Consider the following 27,583-nt stretch of genomic DNA (forward strand, 5'->3'; position numbering starts at 1 on the left):
AATGGAATTGGTATCACGGAGAAGAGCTCTCCTGAGACTTCTTAACATTTAGTTAATGGAACAAAATTAATGAAATAAAATAACAACATGGCCTTAGGGTATAGATGGGTCTCCAGTAAACCTGCAGTAGTAATTTTCAAATTATTATGTATAAATTCTATTAAAGATATACACTATACTAATTAGACACCAGTGATGACCAGACTTGACAATGCTGATAAGATCCATAAACACCTGTAATGGCGTAATCTAAGATAAGAAAAAGCACTACTTCTTCAAAAAACAGCACCACCCCTTTCCCCAGGTTGTGTGTGGTATTACAGTTAAGCTCCATTTACTTCAATGGAATTGAGCTGCAAAACCACATCAAAACTGTAAGAAAACATCCATATTTTCTAGGCCTGGGTAATCCCTTCAAAATTTACGGGGAAAGTTATCAAACCAGAAAGTTGCATTTTTTGGCATAAAATGGCCAGATGCAAATTAATTTATTCACAAATGGCCGTTTTGCAAATAAAATATTCACATCTGGCCATTTTACGCCACCTTCGCCAGTGGGGTGGGGAGGGGGTGTGAAGGGGGCAGAACGGGGGTGCAGACTTTGGGTCCGCTTCATTTATCATTTTTCGCAACGAAAAATGATAAGGAAACCTACGCCAGCTCTGGTGTGCACGGAATTTATGTAGAGGCAATGCGCCTCTACATAAATCTCTGTACTGTCAGAGCTGCAGGGACATTTTTACGTCCGGCGCAAAAAACGCTTAGGTTCATAGGACATAATCGGGCCTCATTTATGAAAACTCATACAAAAACCTGTCCAGATTTTTGTATATGATGAATTATTGTTGAATAAAATTTATACACTCCTTTTGATAATTTGTGGGTGCGCCTAGTTTGTGTTTTCTCTGTTTTTTTGTCTTTTGTATGTGGCTACTAGTTAAACAGAGGTAGCATCCCATTGTGTAACTATTTAAGAGGTTAGCTCCCTGATTATATTGAGTAATCATTTATGAAAACTGTCTTAAGTGGCGGTGTTGGACATAGCAGCCAATGGCAGAACAGCTTTCTTGGTGGTCTCTCCCCTCAACAATGCATGGTATTGTTGGTGGACAGTGCTATATGGGCAGAGCTTCATGGCCCTTGTGCCCCATATCCTTGCTCCTTCTGTGCCATCATTAGTGCTTAGGACCTGCTCCCTCAGCTGCATCATTGGAATTGACCAACCTAGAGGAATAGGCCCTGCCTCCTGACGGCCGGATCAGAGAGGACAGGGCCTAAGCCTCTAGGTTGGGCCATTCTGATGATGCCACGAAGGGGGCAGGGCTTCGATGCAGATGACGTCATGGGGCGGGGCGCACAGCACCGATTTAGGCGGAGATATGGGGCACAAGTGCTGTGAAGCCCTGCCCATACGGCACTGTCCACCAACAAAAACATGCATTTTTGAGGAAAGAGACCACCAAGAAATCCTTTACGGTAAGATCTTTTACGGTTAAACAGTAAGACATGAAATGTCCAGAATACAAGCTTAAGAAAGGTGCTGAGAACTTCTTATATGGAAAGGGGGTGACAATATAAATTTTATCAAAAATTAACCATCTAGAAATCTGTGCTGTCTCGTCATATCACTTAAAGGGAACCTGTCACCCCCCGTGCCGGGGTGACAGGCTCCCGACCCCCCGTTAGAGCCCCTTATACTCACCTAATCCCGCCGGGTCCCGCTTCTGGAGGTGGTCGGGTGACGAAGATCTCAGCCGCTGCAGCCCGGCGCACGCTGAGAGATGAGTCCAACGCTCATAGAGAATGACGGAGCGCTGGACTCTCCTGTCATTCTCTATGGGTGTTGGACTCATCTCTCAGCGCGCGCGCCGGGCTGCAGCGGCTGAGATCTCCGTCACCCGACCACCTCCAGAAGCGGGACCCGGCGGGATTAGGTAAGTATAGGGGGCTCTAACGGGGGGTCGAGAACCTGTCACCCCGGCACGGGGGGTGACAGGTTCCCTTTAAGTAGTTTTTTAAAAACACTTCAAAGCAACTCTGTATCCACAAACCCAAACCACCAAACCCCTAGTACCATCCGTTTGGTAAGAGTAAATCCTTTTACTCTTTGAAAATGTGCCTGGTGCCTTGGTTAGAGAAATCAAGATGATATTAATTATATGTCTGTTCTTCCAGAATGCAGAAAAATGATTTTATTTTATAGTACAAGTAAAAGAGGCTTTCCAAGTCAAATAGCCCCCCTACCCCCCAGCATACCTGAACCTGTTTGGGACTCCCAGGTGTCAAGCAGAGAAGGAGGAGAGAGGAGGTATTACAGCTTGCTTCAGATTGGGAGCATGGGATATCCTTTTTGACTCTTTGTGCCAGATAATAAAAGCATTTTTTTACATTTTGCCAGATCGATATATAATATCTAGCTATCTAGCAGTGTCAGCAGTTTGGAGCATGAATTGTAGCAGACAAATTTCCTTTAAAGCTGGGTTACTCATTTCTCTAAGAATTACATGACAATATGAGTTTCTTTACTTAAAAATAAAGGGAGGGGGAATAAGTAAGACAGCAAGACAAGGACCCTAAAATAAGTAATGCTCCTACCGCAAAGCTGATTCAGTCATTCAATGCTCCAGATCACTAATCAGGAAACTTCTTATTAAATATTCTTCAGCTCAGATTGTGCCATCCAGTCACAGTTATATGTGTTATCCAGCACTATAAAAACATGGCCACTTTCTTCCAGAGACAGCACCACTGTTGTCTCCAGTTTGGGAGGGGTTTCGCAGCTCAGTTCCATTGATGTAACTTCTGGCCTCCTTAGCTGCAGGCCAAACGGGAAAGAGGCACTTTCAAGCTTGACTGTGGGACACTGATCATCACTGGTAAGTATATGTGCAGCAAGGGGAGAAATAAAAAAATGTGGAATGCTTCTTTTGGCTAAGTTCACACAACATATATTTTCGCAAAACCGTGATTATTATGAAAATATACGTTACCTTGCTGTCTATGGGATTCCGGCCAGAGCGTATACACATAGTATATGCTCCATCCGGGATACCTAGCGGTGCCGCAAACAATTGACATGTTAGTTTTTTTTGCGGCTGCTATTTATTGAATAGCCGCTGCAGAAAACCCTGTCAGTGCACACTGTGCAGTGAGCGGCTCCGGCCGCTCGCTCCATAGGGTGCAGTGGAGAGTTCTGATGCAGGCGCCCAGTTTGACTATACCGTTTCAAATCCTTAAAGGGAATCTGTAAGCACCTGGGCTGGTCCCGAGATGCTGACAGTGCAGTGAAGCAGTATGTCCCATAATGTATGCAGTACCTTTCTTTTAGCAGTCTGTGCAGTAGTTTTATTGTATTTTTGTAACTTGTAGTGGTGAGGAGTTCGTGCCGCACTTAGGCACACCTCACCACCACTTTCTCCTCCCCGCTTGCTGCCCGGCCTCCTTCTTTAAGATGATGGTGGTGGCCGCCCGCCGACTCGCCGGTACGCGCATGCACCCTGGATCTGTTGGGTATTGTGCACGCTCCTGCGTCCCGAATCACGCATGCGCCATAGCGCAGATAAGCGGCGTGCCTCCGCGCTACAGCACATGAACGATTCAGGTCGCAGGAGCGCGCGTCCCAACAGATCCAGGGCGTATGCATGTACTGCCGAGTCGGCGCGTGGCCACCACCATCATCTTGAAGAAGGAGGCCGAGCCGGGCAGCAAGCAGGGAGGAGAAAGTGGTGGTGAGGTGTGCCCAAGTGCGGCACAAACCCCTCACCACTACAAGACAAAACAGACAAAACCAAGACAAAAAATACAATAAAACTACTGCACAGACTGCTAAAAGAAAGGTACTGCATACATTATGGGACATACTGCTTTACTGCACTGTCAGCACCTCAGGACAGATTCCCTTTAAGTCTTTCCTGATATGTTTTATGCCTGACATCCTCCACCATTTTTGTAGCCAGTCTATGGACCCGTTCTATTTTATTAATATCTTCTGTAGGTGAGGTTTCCAGAACTGGACACAGTATTCCAGATGTGGTCTCACTATAGTTGTATACAGCGGGATCACAATCTCCCTCTTCCTACTAGTTATACCTCCAGCTATGTAGTCCAGCATACTACAGTCTGGTTGCACTGGTGACTCATTTTCACCAGTGTCCAGTCTGTAGGGAAAACACATTTCATCCACATGCTGCCCACATTGTAAGGTGATCCATACTGCGGCTTTTATACTGCAGCATGTCAGCTATTCTTGTTGGTTTCACTTACTGCCCAGCAAATCATTCCACTGACTCATTAATGCTCTGTCACTAAAGAATCCGCATAAAACCAGAGCCGGTCCTGATTCCGGTCCATGTTGATGATTTTGATGCGCAATGGGAAGAGTAATTGGAGTGGTTGCTGAAAGAAAATTCTGCACAGGGTGTCATCTACCCCTAAGGCCAGCTCTGGTTACACTTCTGCATGGGCCCCTTATGTCTATATCTTCATTCACAGCTAAGGTTAACTCCATAGAAATTTGACTTAAATTTGATTTAAATAACCTCGATGGATTAAAAAAAACATCTACATATACTGCAAAGTTGTCAACAGTATTCTGGTAGTAATTTGGTTCAGTCCAGGTCAGCTGCATCAATATACAGTATGTTAAGTTCTTTCACTATTGTAGCTAGGTCATGGGATGCTTACTCAGACCACCAATAAATTACACGCTTGACTTTGTAGATAGGAGATTAGTCTCTCTTGTGTGGCTGACCTACTGTGCACTACAGGAATTTACCATCATCTGTCAAATCCCCATTGGCAGCTAAGACCTCCCCCTTCTTACCAAGCTCTAACTGTATGCTCATATACAGTGTGCTTCTTAACATATTTCGGCAGTATCCAATACCTGACTCCACACAGTGATTTGTTGCAGGGTTATAAAACTTTTCCAATTATGTGTACACATTCTGTACTATATCCATATATACTATATATATATATATATATATATATATATATATACTATATATAGGTACTTTTTATTAACCCAGGTACATAAAGAATTAAGCATACTCACCTGCTCTCCTCCTCCAGCACAGCGGTTCTGATGTCTTTCAGTCCCCGGTGGTCTCTTCTTATTCCTGCTTTCAATGACATGCTGAGCCTGCAGGAGTTGCCTGCTCAGCCAGTCATTGGCTGAGATGGTGCAACCAGTGACTGGATGAGCAGACAGTCCAGCCAATCACACAGTACCACAGAGGTTGTATGGGGGTGGGGTATTTAACCTCCATGCATGATGGCGGTTAAATAACAGTGTTCAGTATAGGGCGCACAATAGGCTTCAGGCAGCGTAAATCCACTGACAGACTCTATTTAAAGTGACTCTGTACCCACAATCTGACTCCCCCCCCCAAACCGCTTGTACCTTCTGATAGCCACTTTTAACCCAAGATCTGTCCTGGGGTCCGTTCGGCAGGTGATGCAGTTATTGTCCTAAAAAACAACTTTTAAACTGGCAGCCCTACGCACAACGGCTGGGGCTTAGATTGTGTATGCATTAGGCTGGCACAACCTCTCTGTCCCTCCTCCCCGCCTCCTCATCATTAGGAATGCTCCAGGCAGATTGTCTCCTATTCCTCAGCCTAATACTGAATACTGAACATGGGCTGGATTGTTAAGGCACCTGTGCAATGTTCAGACAGGAGAAAATGTTCCAGTGGGATTCCTAATGATGAAGAGTCTGGGGAGGAGCGACGGAGGGGTGGTGCAAATTTAGGGCACAGATACTCTAAGCCCCAGCCATTGGGCCTGCAAGTTTAAAAGTTGTTTTTTAGGACAATAACTGTATTACCTGCCGAATGGACCCCAGGACAGATTTTGGATTAAAAGCAGCTATCCAAAGTTTGGGGGGGGGGGGGGGGGGTCAGATTGTGGGTACAGAGTTGCTTTAAGCATGATGAAAATATATGAATTGCTGTTAGTTATAGCATTTCTAAAAAAAGCAACACAATTTCAATACATTTTTATTTTTTTATTTAAATATTCAAACTATTGAAATAAAAATATCTTCTTTCAAAGCATTCATTTTTAAAATATACAATACAGCAGCAAATATATAACATACACATTCAGTATTTTAGGACTTTTACAATAAAATACACTATGTAGTCCTGTCCCCATGCATATTTCCAATATGTATAGGTACAATGATATTTGCCCACTTGTGTATAACAGGGATAAATAAAAATATGGATCCAATAACTGAAACCAGAAGAAATGTCCATAAAAACATCCGGTCCAGAACCTGAGCAACAAACTTCCAGTCTTCAACAACCTGCAAAAAGAACAAAGTCATTTGTTTTGGTGAACAGATACATATTGGCCCAGATTTATTCATCTGTCTGAGACACAGATGTGTCAATAAATATTACAAGATATGATAGAGCAGAATTCATGAGTACCTCATGTGACATGAACTGTTGGGCCTCCTGGAAATGGTCATATTAAAGACCCATGCTGTACTGATTCATAAAACATTGCTAAATGGTTGCAATGTACCCATACACCATATGAAGTTGGTAGCTTGAATACACCATTGACCTATAGCAGCCTAGTAATCATGGCACAGTATTTTCTCTAATGATAGATAAAATGTGACTAAGACAAAAAGCAAAAAATTAAGGTTATTATTCAGTTACCATGAAAGTAGTCTACAAAATAACTATACGACTTTTGTTAACACTACGTAAAAGTACGGCTGTTGTTGCCATGGGCAACAACATCCGTACTGTGTATGGTGTGGAACACTGCCTTATCTGCTATGGGATCCCGGCCGGAGCGTATATACATAGGGGGACATGTATTAAGGTGCGTATCGGCGGAAAGTGCGATTTGCGTATTATTTTATTCGCAAATGGCCGATTTGCGAATAAAATATTCGCATATCAGCACTTTCCGCCGGGTACGAGGGGGGGGGGGGCGGGGTGGCGGTGTGGAGGGGGCGGGACGGGGGGGCGCAGACTCAGAGTCCGCACGATTTATCTTTTGCTCCGGCAAAAGATACGCCGAAAACCTACTCCACCCTTCAGGTGGTGTAGGTTTTCTGCTGTGCGCACCGACACGCACAGGATTTATGTAGAGGCAGTCCGCCTCTACATAAATCTCCGTAGCGCCGGAGATGCGGAGACATTTTTAAGTCCGGCGTAAAAAACGTCGGACTTAATAAATGTCCCCCATAGTATACGCTCCGGCCAGGATCCCATACGGCGCCGCAAAGAACTGACATGTCAGTTTTATGCGTCCGCTATTCAGTGAATTGCGGCCGCAGAAAGACCTGTCAGTTCCCCCAATGAAGCGAGCGGTTTCGGACTATGTGAAGTTCTGATGTGGGCGCGTGCTGATGCTGACACTTAAGTTTCGGCCGGAATGATCTTTGCAGAGACCGGCTGTTGCGTGACCCGGTCAGGTCACGGAACGGCCGGTCTCTTACGTAGTGGGAACATGGCTTTAACATAGACTAGGTGGACCTAGGTTTCCTAATGTCAACACACACAGGGATAGAAAACAAGGGGTAACTAATCGAAGGGACAGATTGTAGGTGAGGATAACATTACACCCTGTATGTGATGTATTTGTCCACTATATTGTGGTATTTTGGAATTGTAATTGTATTGTGGTATTGTACACCTGCACCCGACTAAAAGAGCAAGAGCATGCTGTGAGATTAGTTGTGGCAGAAAGAAGTTTACAATTAATTGGGGGTGGGGCAACTTGCTTTATCTGCCTAGGACACCACATACCTGTTCCAGACCCTGACAGTGCCAGCCTGTTCAGTCTATTAAATGTTCTCCAGCATGTTAAGAAAGGGAAGTATATGTGTCATTTCCATCTCCAAAAATTTAAATGGATGGTAAATGGCTGCACGCCATGTAAGGGATTCTTAGGCACTGAATAACAGCAGTAGGAGCACTAATATGATCACTCTTAAAGGAGAAGTCCGGCAAAATTTTTTATTAAAGTATTGTATCGCACCCCAAATTATCACCAATATACACTTATTAGCCGCCACAGCCTGCACAGCTCTAGGAGTTGAGTCGAAACATCACCATGTTATCCAGGAAGTGAAGCCTTGATGCAGAAGAAAGTGCAGGGAAAAAAAATCACTTTATAAGCATTTCCCATAATAAGTGTATAATGGTGATTCGCTGGACTTTTCCTTTACGGGCTTAACATAACAAAACCATGCAGGTTATTCAAATTCTCAAGTACAGGTACATAAGTAAAATACCCGTACAAAGGTAACAAAGTTTCCTATTAGATATACGATTTTATTAAACATACCTCACGGACTTCATGTTCCTTTACCACATGCCTTGTTATATAACGGATAGAATCCAAAGCTGCTTCTAAAGTGTTTCTAGACTTCTCTGGTCCATTCACTATACCAGTGTCTTCATTTCGTGTAAAGTACCTGTCCACATGACTTCTCATACATAGCAGTTTGGGAAGCTTGTGAAGAAAAATCTTTCGGACCCATGGTGCCATTGCGTTATGTGTTGAAGAAGACCGATTGTGAATATTTATGGCAAAAACTGTTATAACAATTGATAAAGTCACAAATATCATGGTGAATACTAAGTATTCACCAATAAGAGGGATGACTTTAGAAGATGACGGAATGATTTCTTCAATCACCAGGAGGAAAACAGTCAGAGACACAAGCACAGAAGTGCAAAGGGAAATCTTTTCCCCTTCATTGGAAGGAAGATAAAAAACAAGAATTGTTAAAAAAGATAGTCCAATACAAGGTATGATGAGAAAAAGGGTATAGAACAGGGGCAAACGTCGAATTATGAAGGAATAGGTGATGAAGGGGTACCAGCAGCAGCCATCTGTTCGGTTGCCTTTGTTTCCCGTTGCAGTAACTATTTCCCATTCTCCATTATCAAAAAAGTCTCTCTTGTCTACATCAAAGTCTTCAAGGATGATATCAACTTGTGATCCATCATAGGTCCAAGAACCAAATTTCATGGAACAGTTTTGCAGGTCAAATGGGAAAAAAGTTACATCAATTGTGCAAGAACTCTTATAATTTGCAGGCGGTGTCCAGTTTATTGTGCCATCATATCTCACTACAGCTTTTGTCACAGAACCTTCAAAACGACCATCAGCACTAAAATATAACATAGTAATCATTATTGTATTTTTAAACAGTCATATAAGTTTTTCATCTTTCTATTTACTGTCCATTTTGCTCTTTTTGCTTCTTTTCTCATGTATATCACTACTTCATAAAGTGTACGGGTTGTCTGGCAGCAAAGCATTTTCAAATACCCCATAAGGGCATTCTGGGTTACAACAGCTTGTCATCTATTGGGGACGCTATCTATTAGCTGGAACAGTAGTAAATATATATGGTGGATTCAGCATAGTCCATTGATTTCAACAAAATGTTGGTATTCTCTTTTTATGATGTATATTACAGTACATGTATATTAAGAGGTCTTAGATATTTTCTGGATAACATTTTGTCTTTATTATTTATAACAGCTAATAATTTATACATGATTATGTAAAATTGCCTAAGCAACTCAGGGGCTGCCATTGACATGTCATTTGTCAAATACAGTTATTGCACTTACTTATCATAAAGGACAATATCAGGAATCCAGATAGAATCTGATGGAACGCGTATTGAAGTTATCCCAGCAAACTCACTTGGTGGCCATCTTAATTTAACATCTACCCATTCCTGATGAGAAAAAAAAAAAGTAAAATATAAGTATCCCTCCTTTAAGATTCTATTCAGATGTGTGCTGTAATAGTTAGTGCTATTGGTTTTAAAAAAACTATTCACACACTATAAGGTTATGTCCTATGTTCACACTACCTAAGAGACCGGCCGTTCCGTGACCCGGCCCGGAGTGGACGGTCTCTGAAAAGATCATCCCGGCTGGTACTGCAGTACCGGCCAGATGATCTTTGCAGCCACAGACTGACAGGGTTTTCTACAGCCGCTATTCAATAAATAGCGCCCGCAGAAAACTGACATCTCAGTCTTCTATGGCGCCACCAGGGATCCCGGCTGGAGTGTATACTATGTGTATACACTCTGGCTGGAATTCCCTCGGGAGGCAGCACTACGTATGTTCCGTGGGAATCACGGCCATCGTAACAGCCGCGATTCCCGCAGAACTTACGTTGTGTGGACATAGCTTAATATTCTATAGAGTTATTACATACAGAGTGAACTTTTTCAAGTGTTTATTTCTGTTAAAGTTAATGATTATGGATTACAGCCTAGAAAACCCCAAAAGTCAATATTTCAGAAAATTATAATATATAAAACCAACTGAAAAAAAAATGTTTTTAATACAGAAATGTTGACCAAATGAAAAGTCTGTACAGTAAATGCCCTCAATACTTGGTCTGGGCACCTTTTACATGAATGACGGCATCAATGCGGCAATGTGGCATGGAGGCGATTAGCTGATAGCACTGCAGAGGTGTTATTGAAGCCCAGGTTGCTTTGATAGCGGCCTTCAGCTCGTCTGCATTGTTGGGTCTGGTGTCTTTCATCTTACTCTTTTCATCTTACCCCATAAATTCTCTATGGGGTTAAGGTCTGGCGAGTTTGTTGGCCAATCAAGCACAGTGATGCTGTGGTTAGTAAACCAGGTTTTGGTACTTTTGGTAGTGTGGACAGGTGCCAAATCCTGCTGGAAGATGAAAATTCCATCTCCAAAAATATTTTCAGCACAGGGAAGCATGAAGTGCTCTAAAATTTCCTGGTAGACGGCAGCGTTGACTTTGGTGTTGATGAAACACAGTGAACCTACACCAGCAGATGACATGGCTCCCCTAACCATTACTGATTGAGGAAACTTCACACTAGACCTCAAGCAGCTTGGATTGTGCCTCTCCACTCTTCCTCCAGACTCTGGGACCTTGATTTCCAAATGAAATGCAAAATTTACTTTCACCTGAAATCAGCACCTTGGACCACTGATCAACAGTCCAGTTCTTCTTTTCCTTGGCCTAAATAAGACGCTTCTGGCGTTTATTGGTCAGGAGTGGCTTGACACATGGAATGCAACACTTGTAGCCCATGTCCTGCAGATGTCTGTATGTGGTGGCTTTTGAAGCACTGACTCCAGCAGCAGTCACTCTTTGTGAATCTCTCCCAAATTTTTTAATGGCATTTTCGTTACAATCCTGTTAAGACTGTAGTTCTCCCGGTGGCTTGTGCACCTTTTTGTACCACACTTTTTCTTTCCACTCAACTTTCCATTAATATGCTTTGATACAGCACTCTTGCGGATAAAATCCGGTGGATTCCGTTGCCTGTATGCGCTCACAGCCGCCAGCCTTTCCACCGGCTCCATAGACACCATTCTATGAGCCGTCCGATTTTGCTATCCGCCAAAAGAATTGACGTATCAATTTTTTCGGCGGAATCCGCCTGTGCATAGAATGGTGTCTATGGCACGGGCGGAGAGGCGCGCGGCCGTGAGTGCATACAGGCAACGGAATCCGATGGATTTTATTCACGCGAATTCCGTAGTCTGAACCCGCCCTTTGGCTTCTAATCTTTGGCAGATAATCAGATAATCTTTCTGTGTAAATGGACCCTTAGGTATAGCTGATCATTGCCATTGCAAAAACAACCCTGGCAACATTTTACTGAGGAAAGAATAGAGATATTCTAAAAGTTGCCATTCTTGTGCACAAAAGATATTGCATAGAAAAATTAAACAAGCTATTACATTACCTATCATCTCAGCTTGTCCGTTGAATCCAAAGTTCACTCATTTTGGAGGAACGCACAGAGACTGATAGCAAACGGGGAAACACCCCTCCACTACTACAACATCAGTAGTCAAGGCTGCAAGACCGGTCAATCAACAGTGCACTGCCCTAAATACAGGGAATCTCCACTAGCCAGAGATACCGCTATCAGATCAGCGTGGAATACAGAGCACAACGGCCTTAGGACGGGTGAGAGGTGTTTAACCACCAATGCATTTAAAAACTGTTTCCCACATCGTTTATCACACAAGTGAACTCTTAAACAACTGCCACAACACTATATACTAAAAGACTGCAACATCATATATTGAAGCGTACCGAAGGAGACGCTTGAAAAATAAATACAAATTAAGTGTCATATTAACACTTAGTGTCGGCACGCAAGGGCCCTGTGGTGCCAAGAACTGATATTTGTGGATATGAAACATAGATGTATATTGATATACATTGTGATCAAAACTGATAATATGGACTAGGATTGCGCTATATAGTTTAATGCAATATATCTAGTGTTGTTTTTTCATGATATTTCATGATTTATTGATGTTAAATTTCATTCTTAAAAGAAATATGATAATATATAATCTAGTGGGTTAAGCAACCAGCAACAAACGGCACATGCCAGCTGCAGATAGCAGTCAGCAACCAGTTGGTCTGAACATTCTCAGCTCCTGACATTATAATGTAACTATACATGAACCAATCGGAGATTAATGTGTTTACCATAGATGAGAATGACCAGACCTCTCTGCCTTGTCAATTATTTCCTACTAATATAATACAATAGAAATAGTTTGACAGTATGTTTTATCATTACAAGCATAGTACATAAACCATACACAGTCTGAGTTAGCAGATTTGTTCCACGAGTAAAATGCCTTTCTATATGGCCTCTTAGGGCAAATGAATACCACAGAGGTAAGCCTATTTGCCAGTTACTGCCAAAATCACATTCTGTAATACAGCATTTCTTCGCCAGCTGTAGCTCATTACTAGACATGATCGAACAGCGGAAAATCTTAGGTTCTATAGAACTTGAATTTTGTCGAACCTTCAGCATTTGATTCCCGATGCCTTCCCGGTCCGTGGGGAAGGAGGAGACAGCCCGGGTACCACCTGGAACCTAAGATTTTCCGATGTTCCATCATCTCTAGTCATTACTAAGGGTCTTAACTGCTGGACCTGGGGGTTTCTGCTGATCACTTGCCACTTTTTGCCATAATATGGTTTGGTGTACAGTACATTTTTGGGTGATCAGAAAATACATTTTTAAAAGCAGAGTAGTTGTTTTTCTGTTTTTGCTTTTGTTTAGTTTTGCTAGTAAACATATATACCATATGCATTGCAGATTTCATGCATCATGTTGTGCATGAAACCTGCAGTGGGTTTATTACCAATCGACTTTAATGGGTAGAAAAACCCACAGCAAACCAGCATGTTTTACTCTCTGGGAGTCATGTGCAAAGCTCCTTACTCACCACTTAACCTCTAAGGGTCCATTTACACAGATTATTTGACAGATTATCTGCCGAAGATTTGAAGCCAAAGCCAGAAACAGACTATAAACAGAGATCAGGTCATAAAGGAAAGCCTGAGATTTCTTCTATCTTCAAATCCATTCCTGGCTTTGGCTTCAAATCTTTGGCAGATAATCTGTCTGATAACCTCTCTGTGTAAATGGGCCCTTACACAGCATAGACCCAGTGGTGTAGCTACCATGAAGGGAGGGAAGGCGACTGCTATGGGGCTCCTGCAGGAAGGGGGCCCGAGGAAGCCTGCTCTGCCTTCATGGTAGGTACTGTATGCCACTGACAGCCGACCACTGCACCCCGCTCTCCGAGGGGTGCAGAGAGGAAGAGGGAACCGCCACTGCACTGTTCAGCCCCCTCACTGTAGTGTCCTGCATGGCACAGACGAGAGATGAAGGACCTTATGGTTACATGACCCAAAGGTCCTCAATACTTCTATGTTAAGATCCGCCCTGACTACAGAAGGAGGAGGGGGGAAGCCTGAGAGCTGTAAGTGCTGTGTATGTGTGTCAGTGAGTGTATGTATGTATCTGTATATATATTTATATGTCAGTATGTGTATGTATCTGTGGCTATGTGTGTGTGTGTGTGTGTGTGTGTGTGTGTGTGTAGTAGTAGTAGTGTCTGTAACACTGGGGTATATGTGTTTGTGTATGTCAGTAGTGTCTCAAGTGATTGACAGGTTTGCCCCCAAAGATGTTTTGCAGCAGCTTCTATTAATGCTGGGCTCTAATAAAGGAACCCACCATTAATATCTGCTTCATTTTCTTTTATTTCTGGTTGAGTATTATTTTATTACACTGAGATGATTTCCCTGTGTACAGTTTACTCATGGTGTATACATCAGCACTAGTGTAATCACATTACAGTGTATATATGTGTGTATGTCAGTGGCGTATCTGTATATATGTAAATGGTACCTCTGTGTGTGTATATGTGCATCTTTGTCTTTGTCTGTGTTTGGCAGTGGGGAGGGGGGGGGGGGGGAGCGTACAGGATTCATGGAGCCCCCTATAGTTTTTTGCTATGGGGCCCCATGAATCCTAGCTACGCCCCTGCATAGATCATGAGTGCATGAGTGAACTGACAGCCGTTATATCATTTAGTTCAACAGAAAAATGGACCAGATTACTTTGTTTGCATTTGGCACTGATGACATTAGTAACTTCTCCTTCTAGTTCAAAAAATATACTTACTTGTTTCAGCCATACATTAGTGGTCATCAGTTGATTTTTCTCATCCTGCAAGGGAAGAGAAAAAAAAATTATGTTCATTATCTGCAGTAAAAATGTAAAATATAAAGATAACTAGTGTTTTATTAGTACATGAAATGCTAGTGCATTGTGAATATCAATTGACATTAATATATTTTAGGCACACAAATTAGGATCTACTTATTTTTATTTCTACTTATTTTTAGATTCTAGGTAACAAATTAACATAGTCATGATTTGCAGTCACCGAGTAAAATGTCATTTTAACAAAGAGAAAAAGAAATCAAAGTAAATGAACGGTACATAAAATAATAATGTAGGCACATGGGTCTTTGAAATGTAAATGGCTCATATAATAAAATATTTAAACTGAAGAATAATCTTCTATACAAAGTCTGTGGATCTGTCAACAAAGTTTCTAAGGTTTATGTTTAAAAAAAAACAAAACAAGATCCAGTGTGTTCTAGAGATGAGCAAACATGCTTGATCAAGTTTACTATTTGCTCACCTATCAGGGTCTTTGGAAGTACTTGAAAGAATACTGCATGGTGCTTGAGTAAAATTAACAGTCTCCTCCCTTCATGGTTGGTGGCTTTAGTGTGCGTAAAGGATCCGCAGCAGATCAGCAGCAGTGGGTGGGGTGGGGGGGGGACCGAGAGGTGTGGGGGGACTGTCCGGGTGATCGCTAGATCGTCCGGGCAGTCCATAGCATATAACAGCAGTCTGCTCCTATTCCACGGAGCGACGGCAGCAGGTCGTTGCTATATTAGTCGTTTGTCTTTCAACATTGTTCATGTCGGCTGATTGTTGTCTTCTATTATACAGGACGATTATCGGCCGTAATAGTCCGTTATATCCACAAGTAATAGTCCGTTATATCCACAACTATCCAAAAGTCCTTTTCAGGACTGGTAGTTAGAGATGAGAGAATCGTCCGCCTAGACAAAGCAAAGCACTTTTAGATGCATCATTTAGACGGGCGATTTACTCATCTCTACTAGTAGTCTGTCACTGTTACTGAAAAAAAAAGCTAATTCTATACAATATACCAGTTTTGTACAGAATAGTTTACTGGTATATATGTGAAGGTGGCCATTAAGGGGATATTACTTTGGGTAAAAACATTGTAATCTTTAAAATGGCTTCAGCCTTGTAACTGCTTCTAGAAGAAGGAAAGGAATGCTGGCAGCATGCCGATGAGAAAAGCACCATGAACCTACATTGTAGCCATAACACAGACATAAGAACAAGACTGTTATTTAAACAATTTATATGGTAAACAACACATTGAGCCAGCCTGACTGCGCAGGACAGGAAGCTACTGACCATCTATGGACTGACCAATCAGAGTGTGACATATATGTGTCTTGTGACTTGAAACCCCACCTTTACATATATTTCATGTGAAACCAAATAAAGGGTGAGTGCGCACTCGTTAACTCAAGCTGAGAGAGGAGGTTATACTGTCTTTTTGCCTGCTGTCACGCCCTTGTCGCTAGCTTACTTAATTTGGACAGTTATAGTCACTTGGGAATAAGGGAGATGAAAAGCAAATCTCACCTTGACATATATAGCTACTAATAGTCAGTTATCCCCAACCATCTAAAACATTTTTGCAGGACTAGAAAGAAGAAAAAAAACAAAACATCTGCCATACAATATAGTGCCAGTACTATACAGTCTTAGGCTAGGTTCACACTGCGTTTTCAGCATCCGTTTAACGGATCCGTTTTTTTTAACGTCCAGAAAAATAGGGTCAGCAACGTTTTTTGGTCCGTTTTGGTCCGCCAAAAAAAACGGATCCGTTTTTTTTTATAATGGAAGTCAATGGAAAAACGGATGCACACAAATGAATCCGTTTTTTGCAATCCGTTTTTCATGCGTTTTTTGCAAAAAACGGATGCGTTAAACGGATGCTAAAAACGCAGTGTGAACCTAGCCTAACCAGTGTAATAGTGCAACAGTCTAGTGGTGCCCATTGAGTATACAACGTTGTATACTGTGAGGGTGCTTAAAAAACTGGGCCACTCAAACAGAGTGATTCTGACCTGGTAGACTTTCTGGAACAGTTCTCAGATCCTTTCCCTGATTTGGAGACATGTCACCAAGGGGAAAGGATATCATCACACCCAGGGGTGCCAGGCCTGCCCCCAGTGCTCCGAGCCGGGCCTGATGGTCAAGCAGAAAATAGGCATCGGGAACTGCTGTTGCCTCAGTAAAATACCATTTTATGTGCATTTTATGGTGAAAAAAAACCTGCTAATTTTACTGTATCTGAACATAACCACACAGTCAGCAAAGCCCTTCCTAGTCCAGACAATTGATGTCTTTTATTTTAAGCACACCTAATGCGAATATGAAGCCTTCGATTCTTGAAATAGCATTTACACAATATGATAAGCTCATGTGGCTGAAACCACGCCCCCATGTGGTCAACAATAGTCATGTGATGTTGCCGGGATCAACAGCCATTGTGCAACCATTTGTCATCAGATGGGGGCATGGCTCCAGCACATGTGGTGTCCGCAATGTGGGAATGGGACAACATTTGAGCTGCCTTTGATTCTATCCAGGGGGGTAAATATTTGTGAGACTGTAGCAATCAATAAAAGTGTTTTTTTGTGTTAGATTTAGAGAAACCACTTATTAAATTAGTAATGTTGAGACATTTACATTGTTTTTATTTATTTATTTTCTAAGGGGTGACCGTTTGCTACCTAAATCATATTTCCAACAGGCATTGGGTAATTTTTTCAACTGTATTACAGGCCCATATTTGATGAAGCACACAATAAAATATAGAATAGGCTTATCTCTGACATATAGGCGGAGATTTATCAAACATGGTGTAATGTGAAACTGGCTCCGTTGCCCCTAGCAACCAATCAATCAGATTCCACCTTTTATTTTCCGAAGAGTGTGTTAGGAAAGAAAAGTGGAATCTGATTGGTTGTTAGGGGCAACTGAGCCAGTTTCACTTTACACCATGTTTGATAAGTCTCCCCCATAGTTCTAACAACAGTTAATAAAAAGTAGTATACATACCACATCCACTAGCTGTGTAATAGCAAGACCAAACTTTACTTTCACAGTGTCATTTAAATGTTCTACTGGACGAACCCACTTCTGGTATTCCTGCTGTTGGAATAAGTATTTGAATAATCTATCTTCACTTTTTGCTATAAATGATGGTTCGGAAATTCCTAATTAAAGAAAAAAAGAGAACAAAACAATGTAAGCAAGTGGAGATTAGTATTGTATTAGAGAACTACTGTGGAAGGCTAATGTGGATGGCCAGGATTGATCTCCAAAAGCTTTCAGCCTTGTGACCTGTGTGAGCTGTAGAACCACTCTTCCCAGTTTTACAGCAGATGCTTTCCCCAGCTACCACTTTTTTTTTTTTTTTTTTTTTTTTTTTTTATCTCTGGGCCTTTCAGTAAAGAGACTGCCTTTAAATGGTTTCTATCACTAAATATGTTGGACCTGATCAGTGTGCAATCCATTTGCCACCGGAAGTTCGGGTATTCCTGGAGACGACCATGCCAGGTTGGTGAGCATGAACCCAACTGGATCACAATGTGGGTCGCTTGCAGGACCTACCCAGCTTGGTGATCTAACTGAATACCCAGACTTTCTGTGGCAAATAGATTGCGCGCAATCGTAACAAGCGTACTTCTCATTTATTATGTTACCCGTTGTAATGAAAAATGGTCAGGCAGCTCATAAACATTGGCAGGAATCTATCAGCAGTTTAGGGCATCCTAACCTGCTGACAGATTCTAATAGCAGATGTCACAAGTAGATACAGAATACCTCTATTAGGGTGCTTCAGTGTGCCATTTTTATGGAGAGAGAGAAGTGCAGTATGTAAGAAGCAGTGCCAAGATCCCTTCTGCAAGAAGTGCAGCACCCAAATCATTTGCCCAGGGAGTAGTCAGCAATGGCTGTGACTGCTCCTAACATAAAATTCTACACAGTGAGCAGAAGAATCATTGCAACTTATTCTTGCTTCTTTTTTGAATTGGAAAAGATGAGAAAGGGATGCAGCACATGAGATACTGTAGAATAGGCTTAGGACCATCTTTTCTGGCACCAACTCCACAAGGACTAGTGATGTGTGATGAGTGTAAAGCATATGTTCACCACAGGAGCTATTGTACATCTCCCATCGACTACAGGTGCAAAGCATAGGCAATCTAATAAATGAGATAAGGGAATTCAGCAGTCTGTGAGGCCATAAACGATGACATTTATTTCTTCTTCAAGACACGCCTAAGGCTAGCCCTGATGATGGGCAATTCTCTGCCAATGTTCTTGATGGATTATTTGGTGTGATTCTTCATGGTCACAACAGTACAGGAATAGATATCATTGTGTAATGCAATGTTATCCTGGTGTGAGGAAAGTCTACTGTGGGCACTGCTGTTTAGAACTATTCAGAGGCATCACTCAGGTTAGAAACTCAGGGGCAGATTTTTCAAACCTGTGCTGGTGGCATACACCACGGAGAAGGGGCAGATTCCTACCTTATCAGTGGCGTGGCCTCCTCCTGTGCCTAAGTTATCATGTCTTGAGCAGCTGTAGATTTGTGTGCAAGCCCTGCAACGGTCGTAGGGCATTTTGGCTTTACTAAAAGGTGTGTGCCTCTTCGTGAATCCGATCAGGTAAATAGGGGCAGGACATTATTTAAGACTGGTGTACAAGTACCCCAGTCATATTAAATATCCCCATCAATATTGTCTCACGGTAAATACATTTGGTGATTCTGCAGTTGTAGCTGGGACAATATTGCACTGTGGAATGCATTGCTGCTCTCCCCACTCCAGAGTCCTGACACCAAAAGAAAGGACTCTAAAAGGTACCAAAATTGATAGTGATTTAAATTCAAAATATATGACTAAAACCTTTTTATTTATATCAAAACAAGGAAAACTGCAAACATATTCTTACTTGTCCTTCAAAAATCCCTTACTCAGAACTTTCCTACTTAGTAAAAGTAGAAAAGCAGATTTAGGCTATGTTCCCACAATGTAAAAATAAGGGCAAATAACGCCCATTGTTGCAGAACAACAACTGTTATTAAGGATCATGATCATGTTACTTGCCCTTATTTTTACATTGTGGGAACATAGCCTTACTGAGCAAAACTGTAGAATACTTGTTACAAAAGAACCAGTATATACTGTATAATGGGGTATGGCCAAGAGTTCCAAAATGCCTCAGATTTCTTGAAAGCTAGCACCACAAATATGATACAAAATACTGGTCTAAAGTAAGGCAACCAAGTGGAGTAATAAAGTGAAAAGACATTGAAAAATCTATAGATGCTGCATCAAATCTATGATACAACATGCAGCACTGTGACAAATCTTGACTTAAGGTATTGCTGAGTCCCTTCGTCTATCCCCTATCCACCACTACCCCCCACTTAAACCCCTTACTCCACACACCCCCTCCCCCCTTTAACCCATTAAACTGAGGACACCTCTTTTAACGTTGGAAAAATTGGCCATAACAGCCTCTTTATTAAAAGTGCTTCCAAAATTAACAAACATTAAATAAATAACAATAATAACAATAACATTCAGTTAACCCATTATGTCTAGGGAGGTCTGGCAGAGCACCCTGCAGCAGTACCAGTATTACTGGCTATCCCCCCAGCCGCACCGCGCCGACAAATCTGTCACCTGGCACTGCACCACTTTCTTTACACAATCCACCACAACAAGCGGGGAGTATCATCCCTCTTATGAGTCCCCATCCGAATTACTACATTAACGTGCCCTGCAAGATCTCCCTACCGCAGGCTGTCATGACAAAGGAAAGCAACCAAAGCCCACACCCGAACACCAAAAGCCTGTAATAGGGCGGGCGGGCTGAATCGGGTCCGGCAAGAACTGTAGCTCCACCTCTTCCTCCTCTTCCTATAACACCGCGTCCGTTGGTAAGTGACTCACCTAGCAACTCCCGCACTTTTCACCTCAAACCCCTCACCCCCTCCCAACTGGCTCACACTTAATCCCTTACTGCCCCACTTAACCCCTTGAACTACACTCCCAGCTAACCTAGTCATGCTGGGCCTCCGCTAGGTCTACGCCCCCGCTCCGTGCCCTTCCTGATGTATCATTTGCCTGTCTGGTGTACTTTAACCCCTTAGCGACCCATGACGTACCTGGTACGTCATGGTGCCGCGGGTGGTGTTCAGAGCGAGGTCCCGCCGGGACCCCGCTCTGAACGGCACCGCTCCCGGCTGCAATCTGCAGCCGGGGTGCGCCTCTATTAGCTGGCGTGGGTCCTGTTGCTGCACCGGCTAATTAAGCACTTCAATGCAGCTGTCAAACCTGACAGCTACATTGAATGGCTTCAGACCTCACGTCCCTGGTGTCTAGTGGGACGGATCTCTCCCCCTGCGATGCGATCCGTTTTTCTGCCCGTGCCGAGCCTCAGCGTCGCAGTGACGCTGATCCCGGCTCGGCAAAAGACAGGCAAAAATAATGCCTGTCATTGCAAAGTACAATTGGTTTCGCAAAAAATAAGCGCTCATATTAGTCTCTAGGGGAAAAATGCAAGCGCTATGGACAAAAATTGGCTTTGACCTTAAGGTGTTAAAGAGTACCCATCATGACAAATAACCTTTGACATGTTATCAGACATGTCCAAAATTATTGATCACAGTGGGTCTCAGCAGACCCGTTAAGATCAGGAGATATAGCCAGGGCAGAGCACAGCTGAAGCACCATCCACTCCCTGGCCGGCCATAATTGATTAATGTAGTCTCATAGACTTACATTGTCAGAACTGGCCATTTCAGAGATACTGCCTCTACTGGGAGTAGATCGCACGGCTTCTGCGATCTCTCTCTGGCTATATCCTGATCACAGCGTGTTTCTCTAGTGAGACACTACAGTCAGATACTACAGGAATTGTCAGGGCTGTTTTGGTTAGCTGACACAATTTAAGCCAGGAAGTATTAGTGTTGTGGTTTGTCAGTAAACTCTATTTGTAGCATAATCTTTGTTAGTCAAGTGGAGAAATCATATTCCCTGCATTTACTGTAGTCCACTGACCAATTATAGACCTGTAAAGTGATGGCTACAGAATGTTGAGTTCAATTTCATTATTACCTACCTATTTATTTATTTATTTATTTATTTATTTTTGCAGCTTTTCTTGCTGCAGGAGCCGTTTTGCCTATTCATGTGATCTGGTGTACATCCAAACCACAGTTATGCTTCAAAGGTCACTTCTGTATGTTATATTAATAGTACTGATCACAGCAGTCAGTAAAGTAGCAGACTGGCAATAATGGTCTTTTCGTTCTGCAACTCATTTAAGCTACATTTATACCATGACTTAGTAAACAGCAAGAGAAATTGAATTAAGTTCTGAAGCAGTACAGTATGAATAGATTTTAATAGACCAATTCTGAAATGTAATTTCAATATGTCTAGAAATTGCATATCATTTTCTCTGGAAATCGAGTATGTGTAAGACACAGAAGCTTGGCACGGTTACTCATAAGTCATATATAGTTAGGCGTGAAACTTCACTGATGTTAAAATGGTAGTGGTAATAATATCTACACAATTCTAAGGATGATGCTGAAGTGCATATGTTTTATGTTATAATGAAAATTCAGTTATTGTTATCCATGTTGTATCATTACACTTGCTAGTGGAGTATTAGATACACTAAATGTTGCTCTACTTAAAGAGTACCTCTCAGTAACAAAAAAAAACAAACAAAAAAAAACAAAAACAAAAGAAAAACACTTTTGAAATGTTAGAGAGATATGTCAAAAGTTTCTATCAGTCAGGGTCTGTGTGTTTAGACCCTGACAGTAGTACAAGTGGGTCCCCGCTCTGGGTCTGCTACCTAGACGTACCTCATAGACTTATATTGGATACCAGGACACACAGCCGGGAGTGAATGAGTTGTGCGCTGACTCCTACTAGCTCATTCTCTATATCAGTCACAGTCTGAACACTAGGACCCCGACTGCTAAAAACTTTTCATATGTCCTATTAACATGTCTAAAGTTTTTTTTTTATGACAATTCCCATTTAAGCTATGCCATGTGGAAAGTTCATGCCAGTATAAAGCTTTTGCAGGATTACTAGTTGCCAGGTAATAGTAGTTCGCAACAACCCATTTTAAGGCCAGTTTCACATGTAAGGGATGCGCTGCGGATCCCTGGAATACACACTTGCTTGCTTCGGGGGTTCCCGGCTGGACGTCCCACTCAGCCAATATGAGCGTTGCCCCATCGGAGCCATTGATTGGCTGAGTGGGACGTCCAGACACTGGGAGCCCCTGAATCAAGCTGGAGTGTGGAGCAGGTAATGTATGCTCCGGCTGGCGGGGGGTTAAGGGGGCTGTCACTTACATACTCGCATCCGGGATTTCAATCCTCCCTGCTCCTGGCCCCCACCCTCCGTGTCGGCATCATGTGTCCAAAGTCTCTTCAATGGGCCGGGTTAATGCTTCTAACCCAGCACACTGAAGTAAGGGAGGACAGTCAGACAGTGACAGCTGCTGCTGCTGATCACTGTCTCCCTCTCTGAAAGCAGCCCCCCCAGTGTGTAACACCGCCCTATCTCCCTACCACCAGCTGCACTCCCGCCCCCGCAATCGCCCATCCAACACCCCCCCCCTGCGCAGAACTCACCCGGCCCAGACAGGTAGACAGCCAGCAGCGGCAAGCCCCCCCCCCGCCTGGAACTAGCCCGGCCCGGACACTGAGACGGCTGGCAGCGGCACCACCCCTGTAGAATTCTGTAGAACTACAGGTCCCAGCAACCTGCTATCCATCCACATCACTATATATCAGGTCACAGAGCTTCTGTAGAACTACAGGTCCTAGCAAGCAGCAAGAAGAAATGCATGTTGGGAAATGTAGTTTCCTGGCTGGCGCCATATTGGATATAGGCGGCTTTTACAAAAAAAAAACCTTTTTCTCAGGAACGGCAGCAGCTAGAAAGATGAGAGACGGCTCGAAATACTCAGGGGGACTTGGTGAATAAGAACAGCTAGGTTTGGGGGGAATTAAATTTTTTAATTTTTAATACCCCTTTAAGCCTTCTACAGCTCAGCTTTCAGTTGTCACAGCCAGCCCACTCTATCCCAATGGTAGTGACTCCCATGCATTAGACATTCAGTTTTACCCAGCCTTACTGTAGGCTGCTTAAACAGTGTTATAACCAAGACCCTAAAAGTTTCTACATAATGTCAGATGTTGAATAATAATAGTTGTATGTTTGTCAACTGGGCACGTCAAATCTTCTTCACTGTTGTTACCTCTACAGCATGCCCAAAATCATCATAACTGCATGACTAAATGGTTGTTCATTTTACTCTAGGTAGTAATATTCTTCAACCCCTTGATGATATGCATTTTTATTGTATGGACCCTGTAGATATTAGTCATTGCCCTCTTCTAGTTCCAGGTAAAATGATTTGGCATTGTTACTCATATTTCTATATGTTATATGGGTATATGCTGTTAGGACACCTTTATGAGCATTACTTTGACACTGATATTATAGGTGTAACATACCATTAACAAGTAGTAGTAGGAGTAAACACAAACTATAACTATCTGTTTACTTACAATAATGATTTTTACAGTATTTTATTATTTCACTAAAGGTTGTTATTTACTTTATTTAATTTAACTGGCTGTATGGTTTATGTAGATTGTTAATCCTTGTTAGGACATACTATTCCAAAAGAATACCCTAACAGCTCCCTGTGCACGTTACATAGGTATTCCAATGCATCAAAATGAAAAAAAAAAAGTTACGAATCAAAGTCCCCTTGTAGTACAAAAAAAAAAGAAATAAAGTTTAATGAACTAAATAGTTAAAAAACTAAATAAAACTGGCATTCCTACAGTGTTATACATTGATAACAAGAATTTGTCTGAACCAAAGCTAAGACTTGTCAAGTTAACAAACAAGGGATGCCCCTTCATTGATGCCCAGATAATTTGAACAGTGGTTATCCCGCTGTGATTACCACTTTGTTATAAAATGATGAAAGCAGCAATATTACTGGTACTGCTTCTATTACTTACACTTGCATTATAGTAAGCTAACAGTGATCTTGAAAAATTGCATATATTTGTCTGTTATATTGTGTATCATGCTCACAGAAGTGTTGTGCATGTTTATAGAACTTAGACACCTGTACAATATATAATGTCGATTAATGTGCTTGTTATCACTAAAAACGAGCACCCACTGACTTTCTTGCATCAAAAATAGATTAATATACATTATGACATTATGAATTTAACAATTACTCACCGTACATGAATAAGATGAGATTTAGATGCCGCATAAAAACATGGAACCTGTTTTATGTTTTACTTAAATTCTTTTGACAGTGCAAACATCAATACCCAGTAATTGGATTGGCAAATCAATAGTATATTACACAATGTATTGCTGTTGTTTTCAAAAAGCCGTAATTTATCCTAGGAACTTAAACCAGTTCTGGTGCCTGCAGAGCAGAAGTTATTAGTGTCTCTGCAGTGGGCAACTACCTACGTATGCAGAAATTAGTATGCCAGAAATAAGACTGGCCTCTCTCCAACAAGGAGTATTTATTACACAAACTAAAGTCGGTTTCCCTTGGCACTAACATGGTTTCAGTGACCTGCAGTTCTATGAAACTAAAGTTTCTTCACCATACCGTTCTATGATCCACTACTGACCTACAAATTGCACACAAAATATAACCCCAAAAATCCATGTAAACTGCAACAGTGCAATATATATATATATATATATATATATATATATATATATATATATAGTATCCTTTTGAAAATATAGCATGATGACTCTATATACACAAAGTTGTCAGTGGTGGAGATATAAGAATCCATTGTTTCGAGATGGGGCACGCATAATGAACATGCATTGAAGCAGTGTGACATTTTTGTTTTAAAGTTGTTTTCAATGTATGGATCATTGTGTGACATGTAAAGCTGATATTATTTTGCACACAACTACACAAAAGCGATGCATCCATAGGGCAAATATTTTATATGTATGTGTTTATGTATTTGTCAGATTGCTGAGGCAAACCTTGGTCATACAAAGTAACAAACCAGCTGTTCATGCAGCTAAACATTAGAAGTTATAATGCCAAAAACAAAAGCATTGGTAATAAAGTGTTACAAGGCATGAGGGCCACACTATACAGCTTGTTTCCTGCATACAGGATCAGTAACACATGCAAGAATTGTGGAACACAACTGAACTACTTCAACATCAGCATTAATATCATCATTATTATAAGGATCAGTTCATTTTCAGGAGAGAAATTTTACAAGACTGGACTATAATAGCCATTTACAGGTTTCATCCTGTATAGTATATGTCATCATAAGCAACATCGAGTACAATGACTATAATGCTGAAAACACAAAGGCTAAAACTGACTTACCAAAAGCATCTTTCAGATCCCAAATGAAAAAGAATAGCCAAATAAGGCACTTTCCCCACCCAGTCATCTTCAGACATGAAAGAGTCCTTTTGTATAATAGAAGAATAGGGCTGACTGTAATGTTCGCCTCTTGCTGAGGTACAGGAGATGTTCACACACCTAATATCTGCACTAGCACCTCAGCATCAACCATTGTGAGGTGTCAGAAAATGCAGAATTCAAATCTGCTCTTCTGGATAACAAGTGTAAAATAATTTTCCCTGCCATGCAAGAGCTAGTGAAACCAGCTGTGTCTGCCTTCTGCTAAATTCATTATGTGTCAATAAATGCAGAAGGATAAGGGGGATGGGATTAGATGCTCTTAGCCTCTGCTATGGTAGCTCAGGAGGCACATTTTTTTCCTCAAGCTTTAAATCTTTGTGGCGACAGAGCAGAGAATAGGACCATACATATTACAAGGCTGGCACGCAATAAATTCCAAGGCTACTGGGATAGGGCTGGGTTTTACAAGCCATTAATTTTTAATGAAATACGTGCTTCAATTCTTTTCATTCACTTCTCACTATAACATTAATACGTATAAATGCATTAAGCTGAATCTCAGCTCGGCAATAAATTACAGCATTGAGCAGTATATATATATATATATATATATATATATATATATATATATATTATATATATTAGTCCTGATAGCTTTCTTTCCATAATACTATACCTACATATGTCCATTCCAATTTATTCCGACTCGGCTAGAGGGCTGGACTCATACTAGGCACCCCAATAAACACCGATAAAACACCAATAAAATTGCCAAAACTAATGCATGGCCTTTTTTTTCTCAAAAACTATGCGTCCAGATGTTAGCTGACCTTCAGTGAGCAAAGAAGAAGTGCAATATCCACATGATGTTTTAGGATTGGCATTTTATTTTTCTGGGTATTTTGCCATTTTTCTGCTTTCTTGCAGCAGGCTATGAATTTTCACATATATGGTTTCCTAAATCACTTTTCGTTTTTTCCTCCTCCCCTTCTAAGAGCCATACCACTTTTATTTTTAAAGCTACAAGGCTGATTGGGGTCTAAATTACTGTGCAACAATCTTTTGCATAGTTTGCATTGGTACCGTATTCATGAAGATGGGATGTTTTGATTGCTCTTCGTTATTTTTTTTTCTGATATATAATGTAAGAAAAAAAATTTCAATTCTGGTACTTTTTTGCTTTTTTCATTTATGCTGCTCACCGTACAATAACAATATTGTTATACTTTGTTAGATCATAGAGCTGTCGGACCCACCAGTACATTGTGGGTCCTCAAGTGACAGGCTCCAATGAGGTCTGTCATGGGTCCTTAGGGGGTTAAAATAGCTGATATGCCATCACTTCATTAATTGAAGAGACTAAAGACTGAATGATCAGCTGACGTTGCCTTGCAAATACCATTTTCATAGACTTTTTTTTTTTTAAATATGTTATGAAAATGTGTTTCCCCTGTAAAAGCCAGATATCCAATACCTGCATTGCAGTAAATAGTGTTAAAAATGTTACCATTCTGTTTCTGATCCTATGACACTACCTGCCAGAGTGAATACACCATC

The 27,583-nt window shown here is 41.6% G+C and overlaps 1 protein-coding gene across 1 annotated transcript; it reads right to left on the reverse strand.

Moving 5' to 3' along the window:
• Positions 1-6,081: 6,081 nt before the first annotated feature.
• On the reverse strand, positions 6,082-26,268 carry LOC138800029 (neuronal acetylcholine receptor subunit alpha-5). Its single transcript, XM_069981840.1, has 6 exons — positions 25,985-26,268; positions 17,576-17,733; positions 14,513-14,557; positions 9,621-9,730; positions 8,320-9,151; positions 6,082-6,313 (listed from the first exon to the last, which is right to left on the reverse strand). The coding sequence occupies exons 1-6, from the start codon at positions 26,049-26,051 to the stop codon at positions 6,140-6,142; spliced, it is 1,386 nt and encodes a 461-aa protein (XP_069837941.1). The 5' UTR covers positions 26,052-26,268; the 3' UTR covers positions 6,082-6,139.
• Between the last annotated feature and the right edge of the window lie 1,315 nt (positions 26,269-27,583).

Source organism: Dendropsophus ebraccatus, chromosome 1 (genome assembly GCF_027789765.1).
Source record: "Dendropsophus ebraccatus isolate aDenEbr1 chromosome 1, aDenEbr1.pat, whole genome shotgun sequence".
Taxonomy (NCBI): Eukaryota; Metazoa; Chordata; class Amphibia; order Anura; family Hylidae; genus Dendropsophus; species Dendropsophus ebraccatus.